General features: G+C 38.4%; 1 protein-coding gene across 1 annotated transcript in view; it reads left to right on the forward strand.

Moving 5' to 3' along the window:
• Window positions 1-20,981, forward strand: part of TONSL (tonsoku like, DNA repair protein) — a 94,604-nt gene that overhangs the window by 53,953 nt on the left and 19,670 nt on the right. The window contains exons 10-16 of the mRNA XM_072925104.1: window positions 1,029-1,133; window positions 2,052-2,072; window positions 8,305-8,491; window positions 9,366-9,430; window positions 12,053-12,142; window positions 12,241-12,313; window positions 18,526-18,689. Of these exons, the coding sequence (XP_072781205.1) occupies window positions 1,029-1,133; window positions 2,052-2,072; window positions 8,305-8,491; window positions 9,366-9,430; window positions 12,053-12,142; window positions 12,241-12,313; window positions 18,526-18,689 (705 nt within the window). The remainder of the gene's footprint in view (window positions 1-1,028; window positions 1,134-2,051; window positions 2,073-8,304; window positions 8,492-9,365; window positions 9,431-12,052; window positions 12,143-12,240; window positions 12,314-18,525; window positions 18,690-20,981) is intronic.

Genomic DNA, 20,981 nt, shown 5'->3' on the forward strand with positions numbered 1-20,981 from the left:
ATTCCAAAAATTCCCAAAATCCCAAATCCCCAAATTCCCCAAACCCCAAACCCACAATCCCCAAATTCCCCAAAATCCCCAATTCCCAAATCCCCAAAATTCCTGATCCCAAATCCCCAAAATCCTGAAAATTCCTGATCCCAAATCCCCAACCCCCGAATTCCCAAAATTCCCAAATTCCCAAAGTCCCGAATCTATAAATCCCAATCCCAAAATCCCAGATCCCCAAAATTCCCAAAGTCCCAAATCCCCCAAATCCCCAAATTCCAAAATTCCTGATCCCAAATCCCCAAATCCCAAATCCCAAACGCCAATCACCAAACCCCAAATTCCCAAAATCCCCCAAAATTCCCAAAATCCCCAAATCCCAAATCCCAAACCCCAAATTCCCAATCCCAAACCCCAAACCCCAAATTCCCAATCCCAAACCCCAAATCCCAAACCCACAATCCCCAAATCCCCCAAATTCCCAAAATTCCCAAAATTCCTGATCCCAAATCCCCAAAATCCTGAAAATTCCTGATCCCAAATCCCGCAATTCCCCAAACCCCAAATCCCAAAATCCCCAAATCCCAAATCCCCAAATCCCCAAAATCCCAAAATTCCTGATCCCAAATCCCCCAAAACCCCAGATCCCAATCCCCAAAATCCCCAAAATCCCAAATCCCCAAATCCCCAAATCCCCAAACCCCAAATCCCCAAACCCCAAAGTCCCCAAAATTCCTGCTCCCAAATCCCCAAATTCCCAACCCCAAACCCCAAAATTCCTTAATTCCCAAACCCCAAACTTTCAAAATCCAAGACCCCAAAATTCCCAAACTCCCCAAATCCCCCAAAGCCCCAAATCCCAAAATCCCAAAATCCGTGATCCCAAAATTCCCAAAACCCCAATCCCAAATCCCCAAAATCCCAAAATTCCTGCTCCTCAATCCCCAAATACCCCAAAACCCCAAATCCTCCAAACCCCAAATTCCCAAAATCCCCCAAAATTCCCCCCAAAAATTCCCAAAATCCCCCGTAATCCGCAGTCGTGCCGGACGTGGCTGAACGTGGCGGCGGCTCTGGAGGATTCGGGGGCGGCGCCGGCGCAGATCCTGAACCCCCTGCGGAACGCCCTGGGGTGCGCCCGGAGCGCCGGGGATCTAAAGCTTCAGGTGAAAATTCCGGGATTTTGGGAATTTTTAGGAATTTTGGGAATTTTTTGGGATTTTTTTTGGGATTTTTGGGATTTTTTTGGGGGCGTTTTGGGGGATTTTACGGCTTTTTTGGAGGTTTTTAAAGGATTTTTTGGGGGTTTTTGAGGGATTTTTTTTTTTTTTGAATTTTTGGGAATTTTTTGGGACTTTTTTAGGAATTTTCCAGAATTTTTAGGGAATTTTTGGGAATTTTTAGGGATGTTTGGGGCGTTTTTTGGGGATTTTTGGGGATTTTTTGGGGGAATTTTAGGGCATTCTAGGCAGTTTTCAAAAGATTTTTGGGGATTTTGGGGGCATTTTTTTGGGATTTTTTTTGGAATTTCTAGGAATTTTTTCAAAAATTTTTTGGGGTTTTTTTGAAAATTTTTAGGAATTGTTTAGGAATTTTTAGGGATTTCATTGGGGTTGTTTTGGGAAAATTTTTTGGGAATTTTTTTAGATTTTTTGGGGATTGTTTCTGGGATGTTTTGGGGCTCTGGGGTGCGCCCGGAGCGCCGGGGACACAAAGCTACAGGTGGAAATTTCGGGAATTTTGGGAATTTCAGGAAAATTTGGGAATTTTTAGGACATTTTGCGGCATTTTTGGGGAATTTTTTGGGGGGATTTTAGGGCTTTTAGAAGGTTTTTTAAGGATTTTTTGGGATTTTTTAGGGATTTTTTTAGGAATGTTTTGGATTTTTGGGAATTTTTGGGGATTTTTTGGGGATTTTTTGGAATTTTTAGAAAATTTTGGGAATTTTTTTAGGAAGTTTTGGGGATTTTTTAATGAATTTTTGGGATTAATTGGGATTTTTGTTTTAAATTATTATGGGATTGTTTCAGGGATGTTTTGGGGCTCTGGGATGCGCCCGGAGTGCCGGGGATGAACGGCTACAGGTGGGAATTCCGGGAATTTCGGGAATTTTTAGGAATTTTGGGAATTTTTAGGACATTTTGCGGCATTTTTGGGGAATTTTTTGGGATTTTTTTGGGGGATTTTAGGGCATTTTGAGGGGTTTTTAAAGGGTTTTTTTGAGGTTTTCTAGGGATTTTTTAGGGATTTTTGGGAATTTTTTGGGAATTTTTTGGGACTTTTTTAGGAATTTTCCAGAATTTTTAGGGAATTTTTGGGAATTTTTAGGGATGTTTGGGGCGTTTTTTGGGGATTTTTGGGGATTTTTTGGGGGAATTTTAGGGCATTCTAGGCAGTTTTCAAAAGATTTTTGGGGATTTTGGGGGCATTTTTTTGGGATTTTTTTAGGAATTTTTAGGAATTTTTTAAGAATTTTTTTCGTTTTTTTTTTTTAAATTTTTAGGAATTGTTTAGGAATTTTTAGGGATTTCATTGGGGTTGTTTTAGGAAAATTTTTTGGGAATTTTTTTACATTTTTTGGGGATTTTGGGGATTGTTTCTGGGATGTTTTGGGGCTCTGGGATGCACCCGGAACACCGGGGATGTAAAGCTACAGGTGGGAATTTTGGGAATTTTGGGGATTTCCAGATTTTTGGGAATTTTTTGGGAAGTTTTGTGGAAGTTTTGTGGAATTTTTTGGGAGTTTTGGGGGATTTTAGGGCATTTTGGGAGGTTTTTAAAGGATTTTTTGGGGTTTTTTGAGGAATATTTTTGGATTTTTTGGGAATTTTTTTGAATTTTTGGGGATTTTTGGGGATTTTTTGGGATTTCTTTAGGAATTTTTAGGGATTTTTTGGGAATTTTTAGACAATTTTTCGGATTTTTTAGGAATTTTTGCGGTTATTTGGGATTTTTTGGGGATTGTTTTGGGGATTTCTTAGGGCTCTGGGATCCACCCGGAACGCCAGCGACGCAAAGCTCCAGGTGGGAATGCTGGAAGTTTGGGAATTTTGGGGATTTTTGGGGAATATTTTGGGGGGATTTTAGGGCATTTTGGAAGGTTTTTAAAGGATTTTTAAAGGATTTTTTGAGGGCTTTTTTTTGGGATTTTTTTAGGAATTTTTGGGAATTTTTAGACAATTTTTAGGATTTTTTAGGAATTCTTGGGATTATTTCGGATTTTCTTTTAAATTTTTTGGGGATTGTTTCAGGGATTTTTTGGGGGATTTTAGGGCATTTTCAGACGTTTTTAGAAGACTTTGGTTTTTTTTTGAGGGATTTTTTTGGAATTTTTAAGATTTTTTGGGAATTTTTTAGACAACTTTTTTAGAATTTTTAGGAATTTTTGGGATGTCTGGGGCTTTTTTTTGGGATTTTAAGTGATTTTTGGTGGCATTTTTAAGGGACTTTTGGAGCATCAGTGACCCCCGGCTGCAGGTGGGAATTCAGGAATTTTAAGAATTTTTGGGCATTTCTGGGATTTTTTTGAGAATTTTTTCAGAATTTTTGGGAATTTTTGGGAACTTCGGAATTTTTTTTGGAATTTTGGGGCATTTTGGGGGTATTTTTTGGGATTTTTTAGGGGTTTTTTTGTGAATTTTGGGGATTTTTTGGGGGCCCTGGGCTGCGCCCGGAGCGCCGGGGACACAAAGCTACAGGTGGGAATTTCGGGAATTTTGTGGATTTCCTGGAATTTTGGGAATTTTTAGGACATTTTGCGGCATTTTTGGGGAATTTTTTGGGATTTTTTTGGGGGATTTTAGGGCATTTTGGAACGTTTTTAAAGGATTTTTTTAAGGTTTTTAAGGGATTTTTTTAGGAATTTTTTTGATTTTTGGGAATTTTTAGGATTTTTTTGGGAATTTTTAGACAATTTTTAGGAATTTTTGGGATTTTTTGGAATTTTTGGGATTTTTTTGGGATGTTTCGGAGGTTTTTTGGGATTTTTTGTGATTTTTTTGGATTTTTGGGGATTTTTTGGGAATTTTGGCATTTTTTCTGGAATTTTTGGGAATTTTTGGGAACTTCAGAATTTTTTTGGGAATTTTGGGGCATTTTGGACGGATTCTTTGGTATTTTTTAGGGGTTTTTTTGTGAATTTTGGGGATTTTTTGGGGCTCTGGGGTGCGCCCGGAGTGCCGGGGATGTGAAGCTACAGGTGGGAATTCCGGAATTTTTGGGAATTTTGGGGATTTCCGGAATTTTGGGAATTTTTTTGGAATTTTTTAGGATTTTTTTGGGGGATTTTAGGGCATTTTGGAAGGTTTTTAAAGGATTTTTTGGGGTTTTTAAAGGGATTTTTTAGAATTTTTTTTGGATTTTTGGGGGTTTTTTAGGAATTCTTTAGGAATTCCAGAATTTTTGGGAATTTCCAGAATTTCGGAATTGTTTGTGGAATTTTTTGGGGATTTTTGGAAGCATTTTAGGGCATTTGAGGGGTTTTTAAAGGGTTTTTTTGAGTTTTTTAGGGATTTTTTGGTAATTTTTTTCAATTTTTAGACTATTTTTAAAAATTTTTGGGATTTTTTAGGAATATTTTTGGATTTTTTGGGATTGTTTTTGGATTTTTTAGGAATTTTTTCGTAATTTTTTTGGATGTTTGGGTTTTTTTGGGGGGGATTTTTTTTATTTTTTAGGATTCTTTGGGATTTTTTGGGTTTTTTTGAATTTTTGGGGATTTATTTTTGGGATTTTTTGGGAATATTTTTGAGATTTTTGGGAATTTTTAGAATTCTTGTGAATTTGGGGAATTTTTGGAATTTTTTCGGAATTTTTTTCGGAATTTTTATGGGAATTTTTTGTGAATTTTGCGGGATTTTTTGGGGCTCTGGGATGCGCCCGCAGTGCCGGGGACACCCAGCTGCAGGTGAAAAATCTGGAATTTTTGGAAAAATTGGGGATTTTGGGGATTTTTTGGAATTTTGGGGATTTTTTTTTTTATTTTTGGGGGGATTTTAGGACATTTTGGGAGGTTTTTAGAGGATTTTTAGAGGATTTTTTGGGGTTTTTGAGGGATTTTTCTGGGCTTCTTTAGGAAGTTTTGGGAATATTTCTGGAATTTTTTGGGAAATTTTAGGAATTTTTTTGGGAATTTTTGGGAATTTTTTTGGATTAATCGGGTTTTTTGGATTTTTTTTTTATTTTTTAGGATTCTTGGGAATATTTTTAGATTTTTTTGGGAATATTTTTGGATTCCTTGGGATTTTTTGGGACTTTTTAGGAATTTTTTGGAATTTTTTGGGATGTTTGGGGTTTTTTGGGGATTTTTTTATTTTTTAGGATTTTTGGGATTTTTTGTTTTTTTCAGAATTTTTGGTATTTTTTTGGAATTCTTAGAATTTTTTGGGAATTTTTTAGGAATTTTTGGGAATTTTTTAGAAATTTTTGGGAATTTTTAGGGGTGTTTGGGGCTTTTTTTGGGGATTTTTTGGGGGAATTTTAGGGCTCTTTTGGGATATTTTAGGGCTATTTTTGGGGTTGTTTTGGGGGATTTTTTGGGGTTAATTTTGGCATTTTTGGGCCATTTTCCCTCTGAAATTTCTGATTTTTGGGGCTGTTTTTGGGGATAATTTAGGGCCGTTTTTGGGGCTACTTTTGGGTTTTTTGGGGTTGTTTTGGGGCTCTTTTGGAATATTTTAGGGCTATTTTTGGGGTTGTTTTGTAGTTAATTTTGGCATTTTTAGGCCATTTTCCCCCCAAATTTCCAATTTTTTGGGGCAGTTTTTGGGGTATTTTGGCTATATTTTAGGGCCATTTTTGGGGTTGTTTTGTGGATTTTTGGGGTTGTTTTTTGGATTTTTTGGGGCTAGTTTTGTCATTTTTGGGGCATTTTCCCCCCGAAATTCCTGATTTTTGGGGCTATTTTTTAGGTTTTTAGGGCTATTTTTGGGGGTTGTTTTGTGGATTTTTTGGGTTTAATTTTGCCATTTTTGGGCCTTTTTTCCCCAAATTTCAGCGTCGGGTGCTGCGGCGGCTCCGGGCTCCTTTGGGTGTTTTTTGGGGTTAATTTTGCCGTTTTTGGGCCATTTTCCCTCCAAAATTCCCGATTTTTGGGCTATTTTTGGGGCTCTTTGAACTATATTTTAGGGCTCTTTTTGTGGATTTTTTGGGGTTAATTTTGGCATTTTTGGGCCATTTCTCCCCCTGAAATTTCCGATTTTTGGGGCAATTTTTGGGGTATTTTGGCTATATTTTAGGGCCATTTTTGGGGTTATTTTGTGGATTTTTGGGGTTGTTTTGTGGATTTTTTGGGGTTAATTTTGGTGGTTTTGGGCCCTTTTCTCCTCGAAATTCCTGATTTTGGGGCTATTTTTGGGGCTATTTTTGCTATATTTTTGGGGTTGTTTTGGGGTTACTTTTGTCATTTTTGGGCCCTTTTCCCCCCAAAATTCCCGATTTTTGGGGCTGTTTTGTCTATATTTTAGGGCCATTTTTGGGGTTGTTTTGTGGATTTTCTGGGGCTAATTTTGGCATTTTTGGGCCATTCTCCCCCCGAAATTCCCGATTTTTGGGCTATTTTTGGGGCTATTTTTGCTATATTTTAGGGGTTGTTTAGGGCCATTTTTTGGGTTTAATTTTGGCATTTTTGGACCATTTCTCTCCCCAAAATTCCGAATTTCAGCGTCGGGTGCTGCGGCGGCTCCGGGCTCGTTTGGCTGTTTTTTGGGGTTAATTTTGGCATTTTTTGGACCGTTTTTCCCCCCGAAATTCCCGATTTTTGGGCTATTTTTGGGGCTGTTTGGGCTATATTTTAGCGCCATTTTTGTGGATTTTTTGGGGTTAATTTTGGCATTTTTGGGCCATTTTCCCCGCCGAAATTCCTGATTTTTGGGGCTATTTTGGCTATATTTTCGTGCTGTTTTTGGGGTTAATTTTGGCATTTTTGGGCCCTTTTTCCCCCAAAATTCCTGATTTTTGGGCTATTTTTGGGGCTATTTTGGCTATAGTTTAGGGCCATTTTTGGGGTTGTTTTGTGGATGTTTTGGGGTTAATTTTGGCATTTTTGGGCCATTTTCCCCTTGAAATTGCCAATTTCGGGGCTGTTTTGGAGTTTTTTGTGTTGATTTTTGGGGCTCTTTTTGGGTTTTTTGGGGGATATTTTTGGGGCTACTTTGGGGATTTTTGGGGTTGTTTTGGGGCTTTTTTGGAGATATTTTGGGGCTATTTTTGATGTTGGTTTGGGTGTTTTTTGGGGCTAATTTTGGTATTTTTGGGCCATTTTCCCCCCGAAATTTCCGATTTTTGGGGCTATTTTTGGGGCTATTTTGGCTATATTTTAGGGCCATTTTTCGGGGTTAATTTTGTCATTTTTGGGCCCTTTTCCCCTGAAATTCTCGATTTTTGGGCTGGTTTTGGGGCTTTTTTTGCTATATTTTTGGGGTTGTTTTAAGGGATTTTTTGGGGCCAATTTTGTCATTTTTGGGGCATTTTCCCCTTGAAATTCAAGATTTTTGGGGCTGTTTTTGGGGATAATTTAGGGCCATTTTTGGGGTTTTTTTGTGGATTTTTTGGGGTTAATTTTTGCATATTTGGACCGTTTTTCCTCCCAAAATTCCCGATTTTTGGGACTTTTTTGGAGATATTTTAGGGCCATTTTGGGGCAGGAATTGAGATTTTTTTGGGGTTAATTTTGCCGTTTTGGGCCATTTCTCCCCCCGAAATTCCCGATTTTTGCGGCTATTTTTGCTGTATTTTAGGGGTTGTTTAGGGCCATTTTTTGGGGTTAATTTTTCCATTTTTGGGCCATTTCTCTCCCCAAAATTCCCAATTTCCAGCGTCGGGTGCTGCGGCGGCTCCGGGGTCATTTGGGTGTTTTTTGGGGTTAATTTTGGCATTTTTGGGCCATTTCTCCCCGAAATTCCCGATTCTTGGGGCTGTTTTGGAGATATTTTGGGGCCGTTTTTGGGGTTGTTTTGTGGATTTTTTGGGGTTAATTTTGGCATTTTTGGGCCCTTTTCCCCCCGAAATTCCCAATTTTTGGGGTGTTTTGGGTTATTTTAGGGCTATTTTTGGGGCAATATTTGGGATTGTTTTGGGCTAATTTTGGTATTTTTGGGACTATTTTGAGGATATTTTAGGGCTATTTTTGGGGTTGTTTTGGGGGATTTTTTGGGGTTAATTTTGTCATTTTTGGGCCCTTTTCTCCTCGAAATTCCCGATTTTTGGGGCTATTTTTGGGGCTATTTTGGCTATATTTTCGTGCTGTTTTTGGGGTAGTTTTGGGTTTTTTTTGGGGTTAATTTTGCCATTTTTGGGCCATTTTTCCCCAAATTTCAGCGCCGGGTGCTGCGGCGGCTCCGGGCTCAGCAGCTCCGGGCCGGGGACCCCGAGGGGGCCGAGGAGACCCAAAAGGAGCTCGGGGGGGACCCCCAGGAGGAGGATGAAGAGGAGGAAGATGAAGATGAAGATGAAGAGGAGGAGGAGGAAGAGGAGGAGGAATCGGATTCGGAGCTGTCCGAGAGCGGTGAGAGAAAATTGGGGGATTTTTGGGGGATTTTGGGGCTTTTTTTGGGGATTTTAGTGGGGTTTAATGGGATTTTAATGGGGAATTTATTGGGACTTTTGGGGGATTTTTAGGGGATTTTATTATGATTTCTGAGGATTTTTTGGGGGTTTTATTTGGATTATTGTGGGGATTTTTTGGGATCTTTTTTGGATTTTTGAGGGATTTTTGAGGGATTTTGGGGACTTTATTTTGATTTTTGGGGATTTTTTTGGGATTTTATTATGATTTTTGGGGATTTTTTGGGAGTGTTATTGGGATTATTTTGGGGATTTTATTGGGATTTTAGGGGGATTTTTTGGGATTTTCGGGGGATTTTTGGGGATTTTGGGGTATTTTTTTTTAATTTTAGGGGGATTTTGTGGGATTTTTGGGATTTTAGTGGGGTTTAATGGCATTTTTGGGGATTTTTTGGGGGTTTTATTTGGATTATTTTGGGGATTTTTTTGGGATTTTTTGGGGGATTTTTTGGGGGATCCTTGGGGATTTTAGGGGGGATTTTTGGGGGATTTTGGGAATTTTAGGGGGATTTTGAGGCTTTTTTTTGGAATTTTAGTGGGGTTTAATGGGATTTTCATGGGGAATTTTTTGGGATTTTTTGGGGATTTTATTATGATTTTGGGGATTGTTATGGAGGATTTTATTGGGATTATTTTGGGGATTTTACTGGGATTTTTTGGGGGGGTTTTGGGGAATCTTTGGGGATTTTTGGGGGATTTGGGGAATTTTAGGGGGGAATTCGAGGGACGTTTTGGGAGAAATTTGGGAAAATTTGGGATTGAAGAGAATTTAGGGATTTCTGAGGGAATTTTGGGGCGATTTGGGATTTTTGCAGATGATGAAGAGGAAGATCTCGAGGGGTACCCCAAAAGTGTCCCCGGGAGGCGCCGCAGCAACAAGGTGGGGCACCCCAAAAATTCCCAAAAATCCCCCAAAATCCCCCAAATTCTTCCCCAAATTCAGTAAAATCCCAAAATTTAAGAGGAAGATCCCAAAAAAATGAGGGGAAATCCTCAAAAATTGGAAGAAATCCCTGAAATTCTGGAGGAAATTCCCAAAATTGGAGGAAAATCCCCCCAAAAATTTGGGGTAAAATCCCAAAAATTGAGAGAAAATCCCCAAACAATTGAAGGAAAATTAAAATAAATTGGGGTAAAATCCCTAAAAATTGATGGAAAACCCCAAAAATTGGAGTAAAATCTCAAAATTTGAGGTAAAATCCCCTAAAATTGAGAGAAAATCCCCAAAAATTGAAGGAAAATCCTCAAAAATTGGGGTAAAATCCCTAAAAATTGATGGAAAATCCCCAAAATTGGACTAAAATCTCAAAATTTGAGGTAAAATCCCCCAAAAAAGTGGGGGAAATCACAAGAATAGGGAGGAAAATCGGAAAAATTGGGGAAAATTTAAAAAAATTTGAGGGAAATTCCCAAAATTTGAGATAAACTCTTAAAGTTGGGGATAAATCCCAGAAAATTGGAGTAAAATCCCAAAAATTGAGGGAAATTCCCCTAAAATTGGAGTAAAGTCCAAAAAATCGTAGGAAAATCCCCAAAAAATTGGATTAAAATCCCAAAAAAGCCACAAAAATTGAGGGAAAATCCCCAAAAAATTGGGGGAAAAGACAAAAGAATTGAGGAAAATTGAAAAACTTGGGGTAAAATACCAAAAATTTGGGTTAAAATCCCGAAAAATTGAGGGAAATTCCTAAAAATTGACGGAAAATCCCAAAAAATTGAGGTAAAGTTGCAAAAAATGGAGGAAAATCCCCCCCAAAACTGGGGTAAAATCCCCAAAAATTGAGGAAAATCCAAAAAATTGTGGAAAAAAATAGGGGTAAAATCCTAAAAAAAAATTGACTCAAATCTCAATATTTGAGGTAAAACCCCCAAAAATTGATGGAAAGTCCCAAAAAATTGTGGGAAAATTTTAAAAAATCGTGGGAAAATCCATAAAAATAGGGCAGAAAATCCCAAAAATTGATGGAAAATCCCCCAAAAATTAAAGGAAAATCCAAATAAATTGGGGGGGAAATCCCAAAGAATTTGGGAAAAATCCAGAAAAAATGAGGAAAAATCCCCCAAAATTGAGGGAAAATCCCCCAAACCTCAAGGAAAATCCCAAAAAATGATGGAAAATCCCAAAAAAATGAAGGAAAAATCCAAAAGGAAAAATCCAAAAAAATTGAGGAAAAATCCTCAAAAATTTGAGGAAAATCCCAAAAAAATGAGGGAAAATCCCCAAAAACTCAAGGAAAATCCCCAAAAAATGATGGAAATTCAAAAAAAAATGAAGGTAAAATCCCCAAAAAATTGGGGTAAAATACAAAAAAAATTGAGGAAAAATCCAGAAAAAATGGGAAAAATCAAAAAATAAATGGAGGAAAAATCCTCAAAAATTTGAGGAAAATCCCAAAAAATGATGGAAAATCCAAACAAAATGCAGGGAAAATCCAAAAAAAATCTGGAATTTTTGGAGGAGCCTCTCCTAGTTGGGAATTCCCAAATTCCCACTTGGGAAAATTCCCAAAAATCCCCCAAAATTGAGAGAAAATCCCCAAAAATTGAAGGAAAATCCAAATAAATTGGGGGAAAATCCCCAAGAATTGGGGAAAATCCAGAAAAAAAGGTGAAAAATCCCCAAAAACTCAAGGAAAATCCCAGAAAATTATCGAAAATCCCAAAAAAATGAAGGAAAAATCCAAAAGGAAAAATAAAAAAAAATGGAGGAAAAATCCTCAAAAATTCGAGGAAAATCCCAAAAAATTGAGGGAAAATACCAAAAAACTCAAGGAAAATCTCAAAAAAAGATGGAAAATCCAAAAAAAAAAAAGAAGGGAAAATCCCCCAAAAATTGGGGTAAAATCCCAAAAAAATTGAGGAAAAATCTGGAAAAAAATAGGAAAAATCCCAAAAAAATGAAGGAAAAATCCCCAAAAACTCAAGGAAAATCCCCAAAAAAGGATGGAAAATCCCCAAAAAATCGGGAATTTTTGGAGGAGCTTTTCCCAGCTGAGAATTCCCAAATTCCCTCTCGGGAAAATTCCCGAAAATCCCCAAAAATTGAGAGAAAAATCCCCCAAAATTGAAGGAAAATCCAAATAAATTGGGGGAAAAATCCCAAAAAGCTCAAGGAAAATCCCAAAAATGATGGAAAATCCAAAAAAAAAAATAGGGAAAATCCCAAAAAATTGGAGGAAAATAAAAAGGTGAAAAATCAAAAAAAAATTGAGGGAAAACCCCCAAAAACTCAAGGAAAATCCCCAAAAAAAATCAAGGGAAAATTTTTTAAAAATTGGGGTAAAATCCCAAAAAAATTGAGGAAAAATCTGGAAAAAAAAATGGGAAAAATCCCAAAAAAATGAAGGAAAAATCCCCAAAAACTCAAGGAAAATCCCCAAAAACTCAAGGAAAATCCCAAAAAAATCGGGAATTTTTGGAGGAGCTTCTCCCACCTGGGAATTCCCAAATTCCCGCTGGGGAAAATTCCCAAAAATCCCCAAAATTCCGGAATTTCCGGCAGTGGAACCGTCGGAACGAGCGCGGCGAGACCCCCCTGCACCGCGCCTGCATCGAGGGCGACCTCAAACGGGTCCGGCTCTACCTGGACCAGGTAAATCCCAAAAAATTCCCAAAAAAATTCCCCAAAATTCCCAAAATTTTCACCCAAAAAATTCCCAAAATTCCCAAAAAATTCCCAATTTTTTCCAGGGTCACCCGGTGAACCCTCGGGATTATTGCGGCTGGACCCCCCTGCACGAGGCCGCCAACCACGGACACCTCGGTCAGAGCAGTTTACGAAAATTTGGGGGATTTTGGGGGTTTTGGGGGATTTTTGGGGTTTTTTGGGGGATTTGGGGGATTTTTGGGGGTTTTTGGGGGATTTTTGGGGTTTTTTGGGGATCATTTTGGGATTTTTTGGGGGATTTTGGGGGGTGGGAGCGAAAAATGGGGGAAATGGATCAAATGGTTTGGGATCAGATTTAGGATCAGGATCAGATTTAGGATCAGGTTTAGGATGAAATTTAGGATCAGGTTTGGGATCAGGTTTGGGATCAGGATCAGATTTACGATCAAATTTAGGATCAGGTTTGGGGTCAGATTTAGGATCAGGTTTAGGATCAGGACCAGGTTTAGGATCAGGATCAGATTTGGGTTTAGGATCAGATTTAGGATCAGGATCAGATTTAGACTCAAGTTCAGGATCAGGATCAGGTTTAGGATGAGGATCAGATTTAGGATCAAGATTAGGATGAGATTTAGGGTCAGGTTTAGGATGAAATTTAGGATCAGGTTTTGGATCAGATTTAGGTTTAGGATCAGAATCAGGTTTAGGATCAGGATCAGATTTGGGTTTAGGATCAGATTTAGGATCAGGATCAGATTTAGGATCAGGATCAGGTTTAGGATCAGGATCAGATTTGGATTTAGGATCAGATTTAGGATCAGGATCAGGTTTAGGATCAGGATCAGATTTGGATTTAGGATCAGATTTAGGATCAGGATCAGATTTAGGATCAGGATCAGGTTTAGGATCAGGATCAGATTTGGATTTAGGATCAGATTTAGGATCCAGGATCAGGTTTAGGATCAGGATCAGGATCAGATTTGGGATCAGGATCAGGTTTAGGATTGGGATCAGATTTAGGATCAGGATCAGATTTTGGTTTAGGATCAGATTTAGGATGAGATTTAGGATCAGGTTTAGGATCAGGTTTCGGATGAAATTTAGGATCAGGTTTCGGATCAGATTTAGGTTTAGGATCAGGTTTAGGATCAGGATCAGGTTTAGGATCAGGGTTAGGTTTAGGATCAGATATAGGATCAGGATTAGGATCAGGATCATGTTTAGGATCAGATTTAGGATCAGGTTTAGGATGAAATTTAGGATCAGGATTATTTTTAGTATCAGATTTAGGATCAGGATCAGATTTAGGATCAGGATCAGATTTAGGATCAGGATCAGGATCAGGTTTAGGATCAGGATCATGTTTAGGATCAGGATCAGATTTAGGACCAGGTTTAGGTTTAGGATCAGGATCAGATTTGGGTTTAGGATCAGATTTAGGATCAGGATCATATTTAGATTCAAGTTCAGGATCAGGATCAGGTTTAGGATGAGGATCAGATTTAGGATCAGGATTAGGATGAGATTTAGGATCAGATTTAGGACCAGGTTTAGGATCAGGATTTGGATTAGGATTAGGATCAGGATCAGATTTAGGATCAGGATCAGGATTAGGATCAGGATCATGTTTAGGACCAGGTTTAGGTTTAGGATCAGGATCAGATTTAGGATGAGATTTAGGATCAGGATCAGGTTTAGGATCAGGTTTAGGATCAGGTTTAGGATGAAATTTAGGATCAGGTTTGGGATCAGATTTAGGTTTAGGATCAGATTTAGGATCAGGATCAGATTTAGGATCAGGTTTAGGATCAGGACCAGGTTTAGGACCAAGTTTAGGTTTAGGATCAGGATCAGATTTAGGATGAGATTTAGGATCAGGTTTGGGATCAGATTTAGGTTTAGGATCAGATTTAGGATCAGGATTAGGATCAGGTTCAGATTTAGGATCAGGATCAGGTTTAGGATCAGGTTTAGGATGAAATTTAGGATCAGGTTTGGGATCAGATTTGGGTTTAGGATCAGATTTAGGATTAGGATCAGATTTAGGATCAGGATGAGGATTAGGATCAGGATCAGATTTGGGTTTAGGATCAGATTTAGGATCAGGATCAGGTTTAGGATCAGGATCAGGTTTAGGATCAGATTTAGGATCAGGATTAGGATCAGGATCAGGATCAGGTTTAGGATTAGGATCAGTTTTAGGATTAATTGATGAATTCCCGATTTTCAGAGTTCGTTCGGCTGCTGCTGGGGCGGGGTCAGGGATGGGATCAGGACCAGGTTTAGGATCAGATTTAGGATCAGCTTTAGGATCAGGATTATTTTTAGAACCGGGATTAATTAATGAACTAATTAACAATTCTCAGAGATCGCCTGGCTGCTGCTGGCGCGGGGTCAGGGACGGGATCAGGATTAGGATCAGATTTAGAATCAGGATTATTTTTGGGATCAGGATCAGATTTGGGTTTAGGATCATGATCAGATTTAGGATTAGGATCAGGACCAGGACTAATTAACGAATTAATTAACGATTTCAGAGATTGCCCGGCTGCTGCTGGCGCGGGGTCAGGGACGGGATCAGGATTGGGATCAGATTTGGGTTTAGGAACAGATTTGGGTTTAGGATCAGATTTGGGTTTAGGATCAGATTTCGGATCAGGATCAGATTTAGGATCAGGATCAGATTTAGGTTTAGGATCAGCTTTAGGATCAGGATTAATTAACGAATTAATTACCGATTTCAGAGGTGGCCCGGCTGCTGCTGGGGCGGGGTGAGGGATGGGATCAGGACCAGGTTTAGGATCAGATTTAGGATCAGGATCAGGATTAATTACCACATTAATTACCGATTTCAGAGGTGGCACGGCTGCTGCTGGGGCGGGGTGAGGGATGGGATCAGGACCAGGTTTAGGATCAGATTTGGGTTTAGGATCAGATTTGGGTTTAGGATCAGCTTTAGGATCAGGATCAGCTTTAGGATCAGGATCAGCTTTAGGATCAGGTTTAGGATCAGGATCAGATTTAGGATCAGGTTTAGGATCAGATTTAGGATCAGATTTAGGATGAGATTTAGGATCAGGATCAGGTTTAGGATCATGCTTAGGATCAGGTTTAGGATGAAATTTAGGATCAGGTTTAGGATCAGGTTTGGGATCAGGTTTAGGATCAGGATCAGGTTTAGGATCAGGATCAGGTTTAGGATCAGAATTATTTTTAGGATCAAATTTAGGATCAGGATCAGGATTAATTGACTAATTTCCAATTTGCAGAGATCGCCCGGCTGCTGCAGGTGCGGGGTCAGGGATGGGATCAGGACCAGGTTTAGGGTCAGATTTAGGACCAGGCTCAGATTTGTGTTTAGGATCAGATTTAGAATCAGGATCAGCTTTAGGATCAGGATCAGGACTAATTAACTCATTAATTAACCATTCTCAGAGATCGCCTGGCTGCTGCTGGCGCGGGGTCAGGGACGGGATCAGGACCAGGTTTGGGATCAGGATTATTTTTAGGACCAGATTTGGGTTTAGGATCAGATTTGTGTTTAGGATCAGATTTAGGATCAGGATTATTTTTAGGACCAGGACTAATTAACGAGTTAATTAACAATTTCAGAGGTGGCCCGGCTGCTGCTGGCGCGGGGTCAGGGACGGGATCAGGACCAGGATTAGGATCAGGATTATTTTTAGGATCAGGCTCAGATTTGTGTTTAGGATCAGATTTAGGATCAGGATCAGATTTAGGATTAGGATCAGGACCAGGACTAATTAACGAATTAATTAACAATTTCAGAGATTGCCCAGCTGCTGCTGGCGCGGGGTCAGGGACGGGATCAGGGATGGGATCAGGTTTGGTTTTAGGATCAGCTTTAGAATCAGGATTATTTTTGGGATCAGATTTAGGATCAGGATGATTTTTAGGACCAGGACTAATTAAGGAATTAATTAACGATTTCAGAGGTGGCCCGGCTGCTGCTGGCGCGGGGTCAGTGACGGGATCAGGACCAGGTTTAGGATCAGATTTGGGTTTAGGATCAGGATTATTTTTGGGATCAGATTTGGGTTTAGGATCAGGATCAGATTCAGGATCAGGACCAGGATTAATTAACGCATTAACTAACCATTTCAGAGATCGCCCGGCTGCTGCTGGCGCGGGGTCAGGGACGGGATCAGAACCGGGTTTATTTTTAGGACCAGATTTGTGTTTAGGACCAGATTTAGGATCAGATTTGTGTTTAGGATCAGGATGATTTTTAGGACCAGGATTAATTAATGAACTAATTAACAATTCTCAGAGGTCGCCTGGCTGCTGCTGGTGCGGGGTCAGGGACGGGATCAGGACCAGGTTTAGGGTCAGATTTAGGATCAGGCTCAGATTTGGGTTTGGGATCAGATTTGGGTTTAGGATCAGATTTGGGTTTAGGATCAGGATTGTTTTTGGGATCAGCTTTAGGATCATGATCAGATTTAGGATTATTTTTAGGACCAGGATTAATTAACGCATTAATTAACAATTATCAGAGATCGCCCGGCTGCTGCTGGCGCGGGGTCAGGGACGGGATCAGGACCAGGTTTAGGATCAGGATCAGATTTGGGTTTAGGATCAGCTTTAGGATCAGGATTATTTTTAGGATCAGGATTAATTAATGAACTAATTAACAATTTCAGAGATCGCCCGGCTGCTGCTGGAGCGGGGTCAGGGACGGGATCAGGAGCCGATTTAGGATCAGATTTGGGTTTAGGATCAGCTTTAGGATCAGGATTATTTTTGGGATCAGATTTAGGATCAGATTTGGGTTTAGGATCAGGTTTAGGATCAGGATCAGTATTAATTAACGAGTTAATTAACGATTTCAGAGATCGCCCGGCTGCTGCTGGGGCGGGGTCAGGGACGGGATCAGGAGCAGGTTTAGGATCAGATTTAGGATCAGATTTAGGATCAGGATTATTTTTGGGATCAGCTTTAGGATCAGGATCAGATTTAGGATTAGGATCAGGACCAGGACTAATTAACGAGTTAATTACCGATTTCAGAGGTGGCCCGGCTGCTGCTGGTGCGGGGTCAGGGACGGGATCAGGACCAGGATTAGGATCAGATTTGGGTTTAGGAACAGATTTGTGTTTAGGGTCAGATTTGTGTTTAGGATCAGCTTTAGGACCAGGACTAATTAACGCATTAATTAACGATTTTCAGAGATCACCCGACTGCTGCTGGCGCGGGGTCAGGGACGGGATCAGGAGCCGATTTAGGATCAGATTTGGGTTTAGGATCAGCTTTAGGATCAGGATTATTTTTGGGATCAGATTTAGGATCAGGATTATTTTTAGGACCAGGATTAATTAACGAGTTAATTAACAATTTCAGAGATCGCCCGTCTGCTGCTGGCGCGGGGTCAGGGACGGGATCAGAACCAGGTTTATTTTTAGGACCAGATTTGTGTTTAGGACCAGATTTAGGATCAGGATCAGCTTTAGGATCAGGATTATTTTTAGGACCAGGACTAATTAACTCATTAATTAACCATTCTCAGAGGTGGCCCGGCTGCTGCTGGTGCGGGGTCAGGGACGGGATCAGGACCAGGTTTAGGGTCAGATTTAGGATCAGGCTCAGATTTGGGTTTAGGATCAGATTTAGGATCAGATTTAGGATTATTTTTAGGACCAGTATTAATTAACTAATTAATTAATGATTCTCAGAGATTGCCCGGCTGCTGCTGGCGCGGGGTCAGGGACGGGATCAGGACCAGGTTTAGGATCAGGATTATTTTTAGGATCAGGATCAGATTTGGGTTTAGGATCAGATTTAGGATCAGGATCAGATTCAGGACCAGGACCAGGACTAATTAACGCATTAATTAACGATTCTCAGAGATCGCCCGGCTGCTGCTGGCGCGGGGTCAGGGACGGGATCAGGACCAGGTTTAGGATCAGGATCAGAATTAGGATCAGGATCAGATTTGGGTTTAGGATCAGATTTAGGATCAGATTTAGGATTAGGACCAGGACCAGGACTAATTAACTAACTAATTAACTATTTTCAGAGGTGGCCCGGCTGCTGCTGGCGCGGGGTCAGGGACGGGATCAGGACCAGGTTTAGGATAAGGATTATTTTTAGGATCAGGCTCAGATTTGTGTTTAGGATCAGATTTAGGTTCAGGATCAGATTCAGGATCAGGACCAGGACTAATTACCGCATTAATTAACGATTCTCAGAGATCGCCCGGCTGCTGCTGGCGCGGGGTCAGGGACGGGATCAGGACCAGGTTTAGGGTCAGATTTAGGATCAGGCTCAGATTTGGGTTTAGGATCAACTTTAGGATCAGGATGATTTTTAGGACCAGGATTAATTAACGAGTTAATTAACGATTTCAGAGATTGCCCGGCTGCTGCTGGCGCGGGGCGCGGCGCGGGACGACGCGGGCGGGCCGGGCTGCGAGGGGCTGACGCCGCTGCACGACGCGTTGGCCTCGGGACGGTTCCCGGTGGCGCAGCTGCTGATCCGCGCCGGGGCCCGGCTCGACGCCAGGGACGCCAAGGTGAGGAAAATTCCCAAATTTTATACGGAATTTGGTGGGGATTCGGCGGGAATTCTGCCGGGAATTTTTAGGAATTTTTTCTGAATTTTTCCTGATTTTTTTCTGATTTTTTCCTGATTTTTTTTCTGATTTTTTTCAGAAATTTTTCAGATTTTTTAGGGGATTTTTTAATGATTTCTTTTCTGATTTTTTTTCTGATTTTTTCTGATTTTTCCTGATTTTTTTCTGGTTTTTTTTTAGATTATTTTCAGATTTTTATACTAATATTTTCTGATATTTTAGGTTTTTTTAAATATATTTTTCTGAATTTTCCCTGATTTTTTTCTGATTTTTTCTGATTTTTTTCCGATTTTTTTCTGATTTTTTTCTGATTTTTTCTGAATTTTTTTATGATTTTTTTCGGATTTTTTTTTCTCATTTTTAATGATTTTTAACTTATTATTTTCTGATTTTTTAGCTTTTTTTAATTTATATTTCTCTGATTTTTTTCCTGATTTTTTTCGGATTTTTTTCCTGATTTTTTTCGGATTTTTTCAGATTTTTTGTGATTTTTACATTATTATGTTCGGATTTTTTTTAGCTTTTTTTTAATATATTTTTCTGATTTTTTCTGATTTTCTTCTGATTTTTTTTTAATTTTTTTCCGTATTTTTTCTGAATTTTTCCCTGATATTTTCCTGATTTTTTCTGAATTTTTCCTGATTTGTTTCTGAAATTTTTCGGATTTTTGTCTGATTTTTTTCTGAATTTTTTCGGATTTTTTTTGGACTTTTTAAAAATTTTTTTCTGATTTTTTCTGATTTTTTTCAGATTTTTTCTGAATTTTTTTGGATTTTTTTCGGATTTTTTTCTGATTTTTCCTGATTTTTTCCGATTTTTTTCTGATTTTTTTCTGATTTTTTCCTGATTTTTTTTCGGATTTTTTCCTGATTTTTTTCTGAGTTTTTCCTGATGTTTTTCTAATTTTTTCCTAATTTTTTTCAGATTTTTTCAGATTTTTAAATTATTATTTTCTGATTTTTTAGCTTTTTTTTCAAATATTTTTCAGATTTTTTCCTGATTTTTTTCTGATTTTTCCTGATTTTTTTCGGATTTTTTTCTGATTTTTCCTGATTTTTTTCTGAAATTTTTCGGATTTTGGGGGAATTTTTTCGGGATTTTTTTCTGATTTTTTTCTGATTTTTTTTCTGAATTTTTCCTGATTTTTTTCTGATTTTTTCCTGATTTCTTTCCCTTTCTTTCAGATTTTTTTCCTGAATTTTTCCTGATTTTTTTCTGATTTTTTTCTGATTTTTAATGATTTTTAAATTATTATTTTCTGATTTTTTTTTGCTTTTTTTTACTATATTTTTATAATTTTTCCTGATTTTTCCTGATTTTTTCTGAATTTTTTCGGATTTTTTTCAGATTTTTTTTTCTGATTTTTTTCTGATTTTTCCTGAATTTTTTCAGATTTTTTCCTGATTTTTTCTGATTTTTTTTCTGATTTTTTAAAGATTTTTTTCTGATTTTTTCTGGTTTTTTTCTGATTTTTAAGTTACTATTTTCTGATTTATTTAGCTTTTTTAAAAATATATATTTCTGATGTTTTATTGATTTTTTCCTGATTTTTTTCGGATTTTTTCTGATTTTTGGGGGATTTTTGAAGGGAATTTCTGCCCCCTGAGGTTCCCCGTGGCGCAGCTGCTGATCCGCGCCGGGGCCCGGCTCGACGCCAGGGACGCCAAGGTGAGGACAATTCCCAAATTTATCCCCAATTCAGTGGGAATTTTTAGGATTTTTTTCTGAACTTTCCTGATTTTTCCTGATTTTTTTCCTGATTTTTTTCGGATTTTTTCTGATTTTTTTTTTATTTTTTCCCGATTTTTTTTCTGATTTTTTTCCTGATTTTTTTCTGAGGTTTTCCTGATGTTTTTCAGATTTTTTCCGGATTTTTTCTGATTTTTTTCGGATGTTTCCTGATTTTTTCTGATTTTTTTTCTGATTTTTTTCTGATTTTTTTCTGATTTTTTTCTGATTTTTTCTGATTTTAGCAGATTTTTAAATGAATTTTAAATTATTTTCAGATTTTTTAGCTTTTTTATATTTTTTTTTTCTGATTTTTTCAGAATTTTTTCTGATTTTTTCAGATTTTTATTTATAATGTTTTTAAAATTATTATTTTCTGATTTATTTAGCTTTTTTTTAATACATTTTCAGATTTTTTTTCTGATTTTTTTCCTGATTTATTTCTGATTTTTCCTGATTTTTTCTGATTTTGTCCTGATTTTTCAGGACATTTTTTAGGATTTT

Source organism: Taeniopygia guttata, chromosome 2, assembly GCF_048771995.1.
Source record: "Taeniopygia guttata chromosome 2, bTaeGut7.mat, whole genome shotgun sequence".
Lineage (NCBI taxonomy): Eukaryota > Metazoa > Chordata > Aves > Passeriformes > Estrildidae > Taeniopygia > Taeniopygia guttata.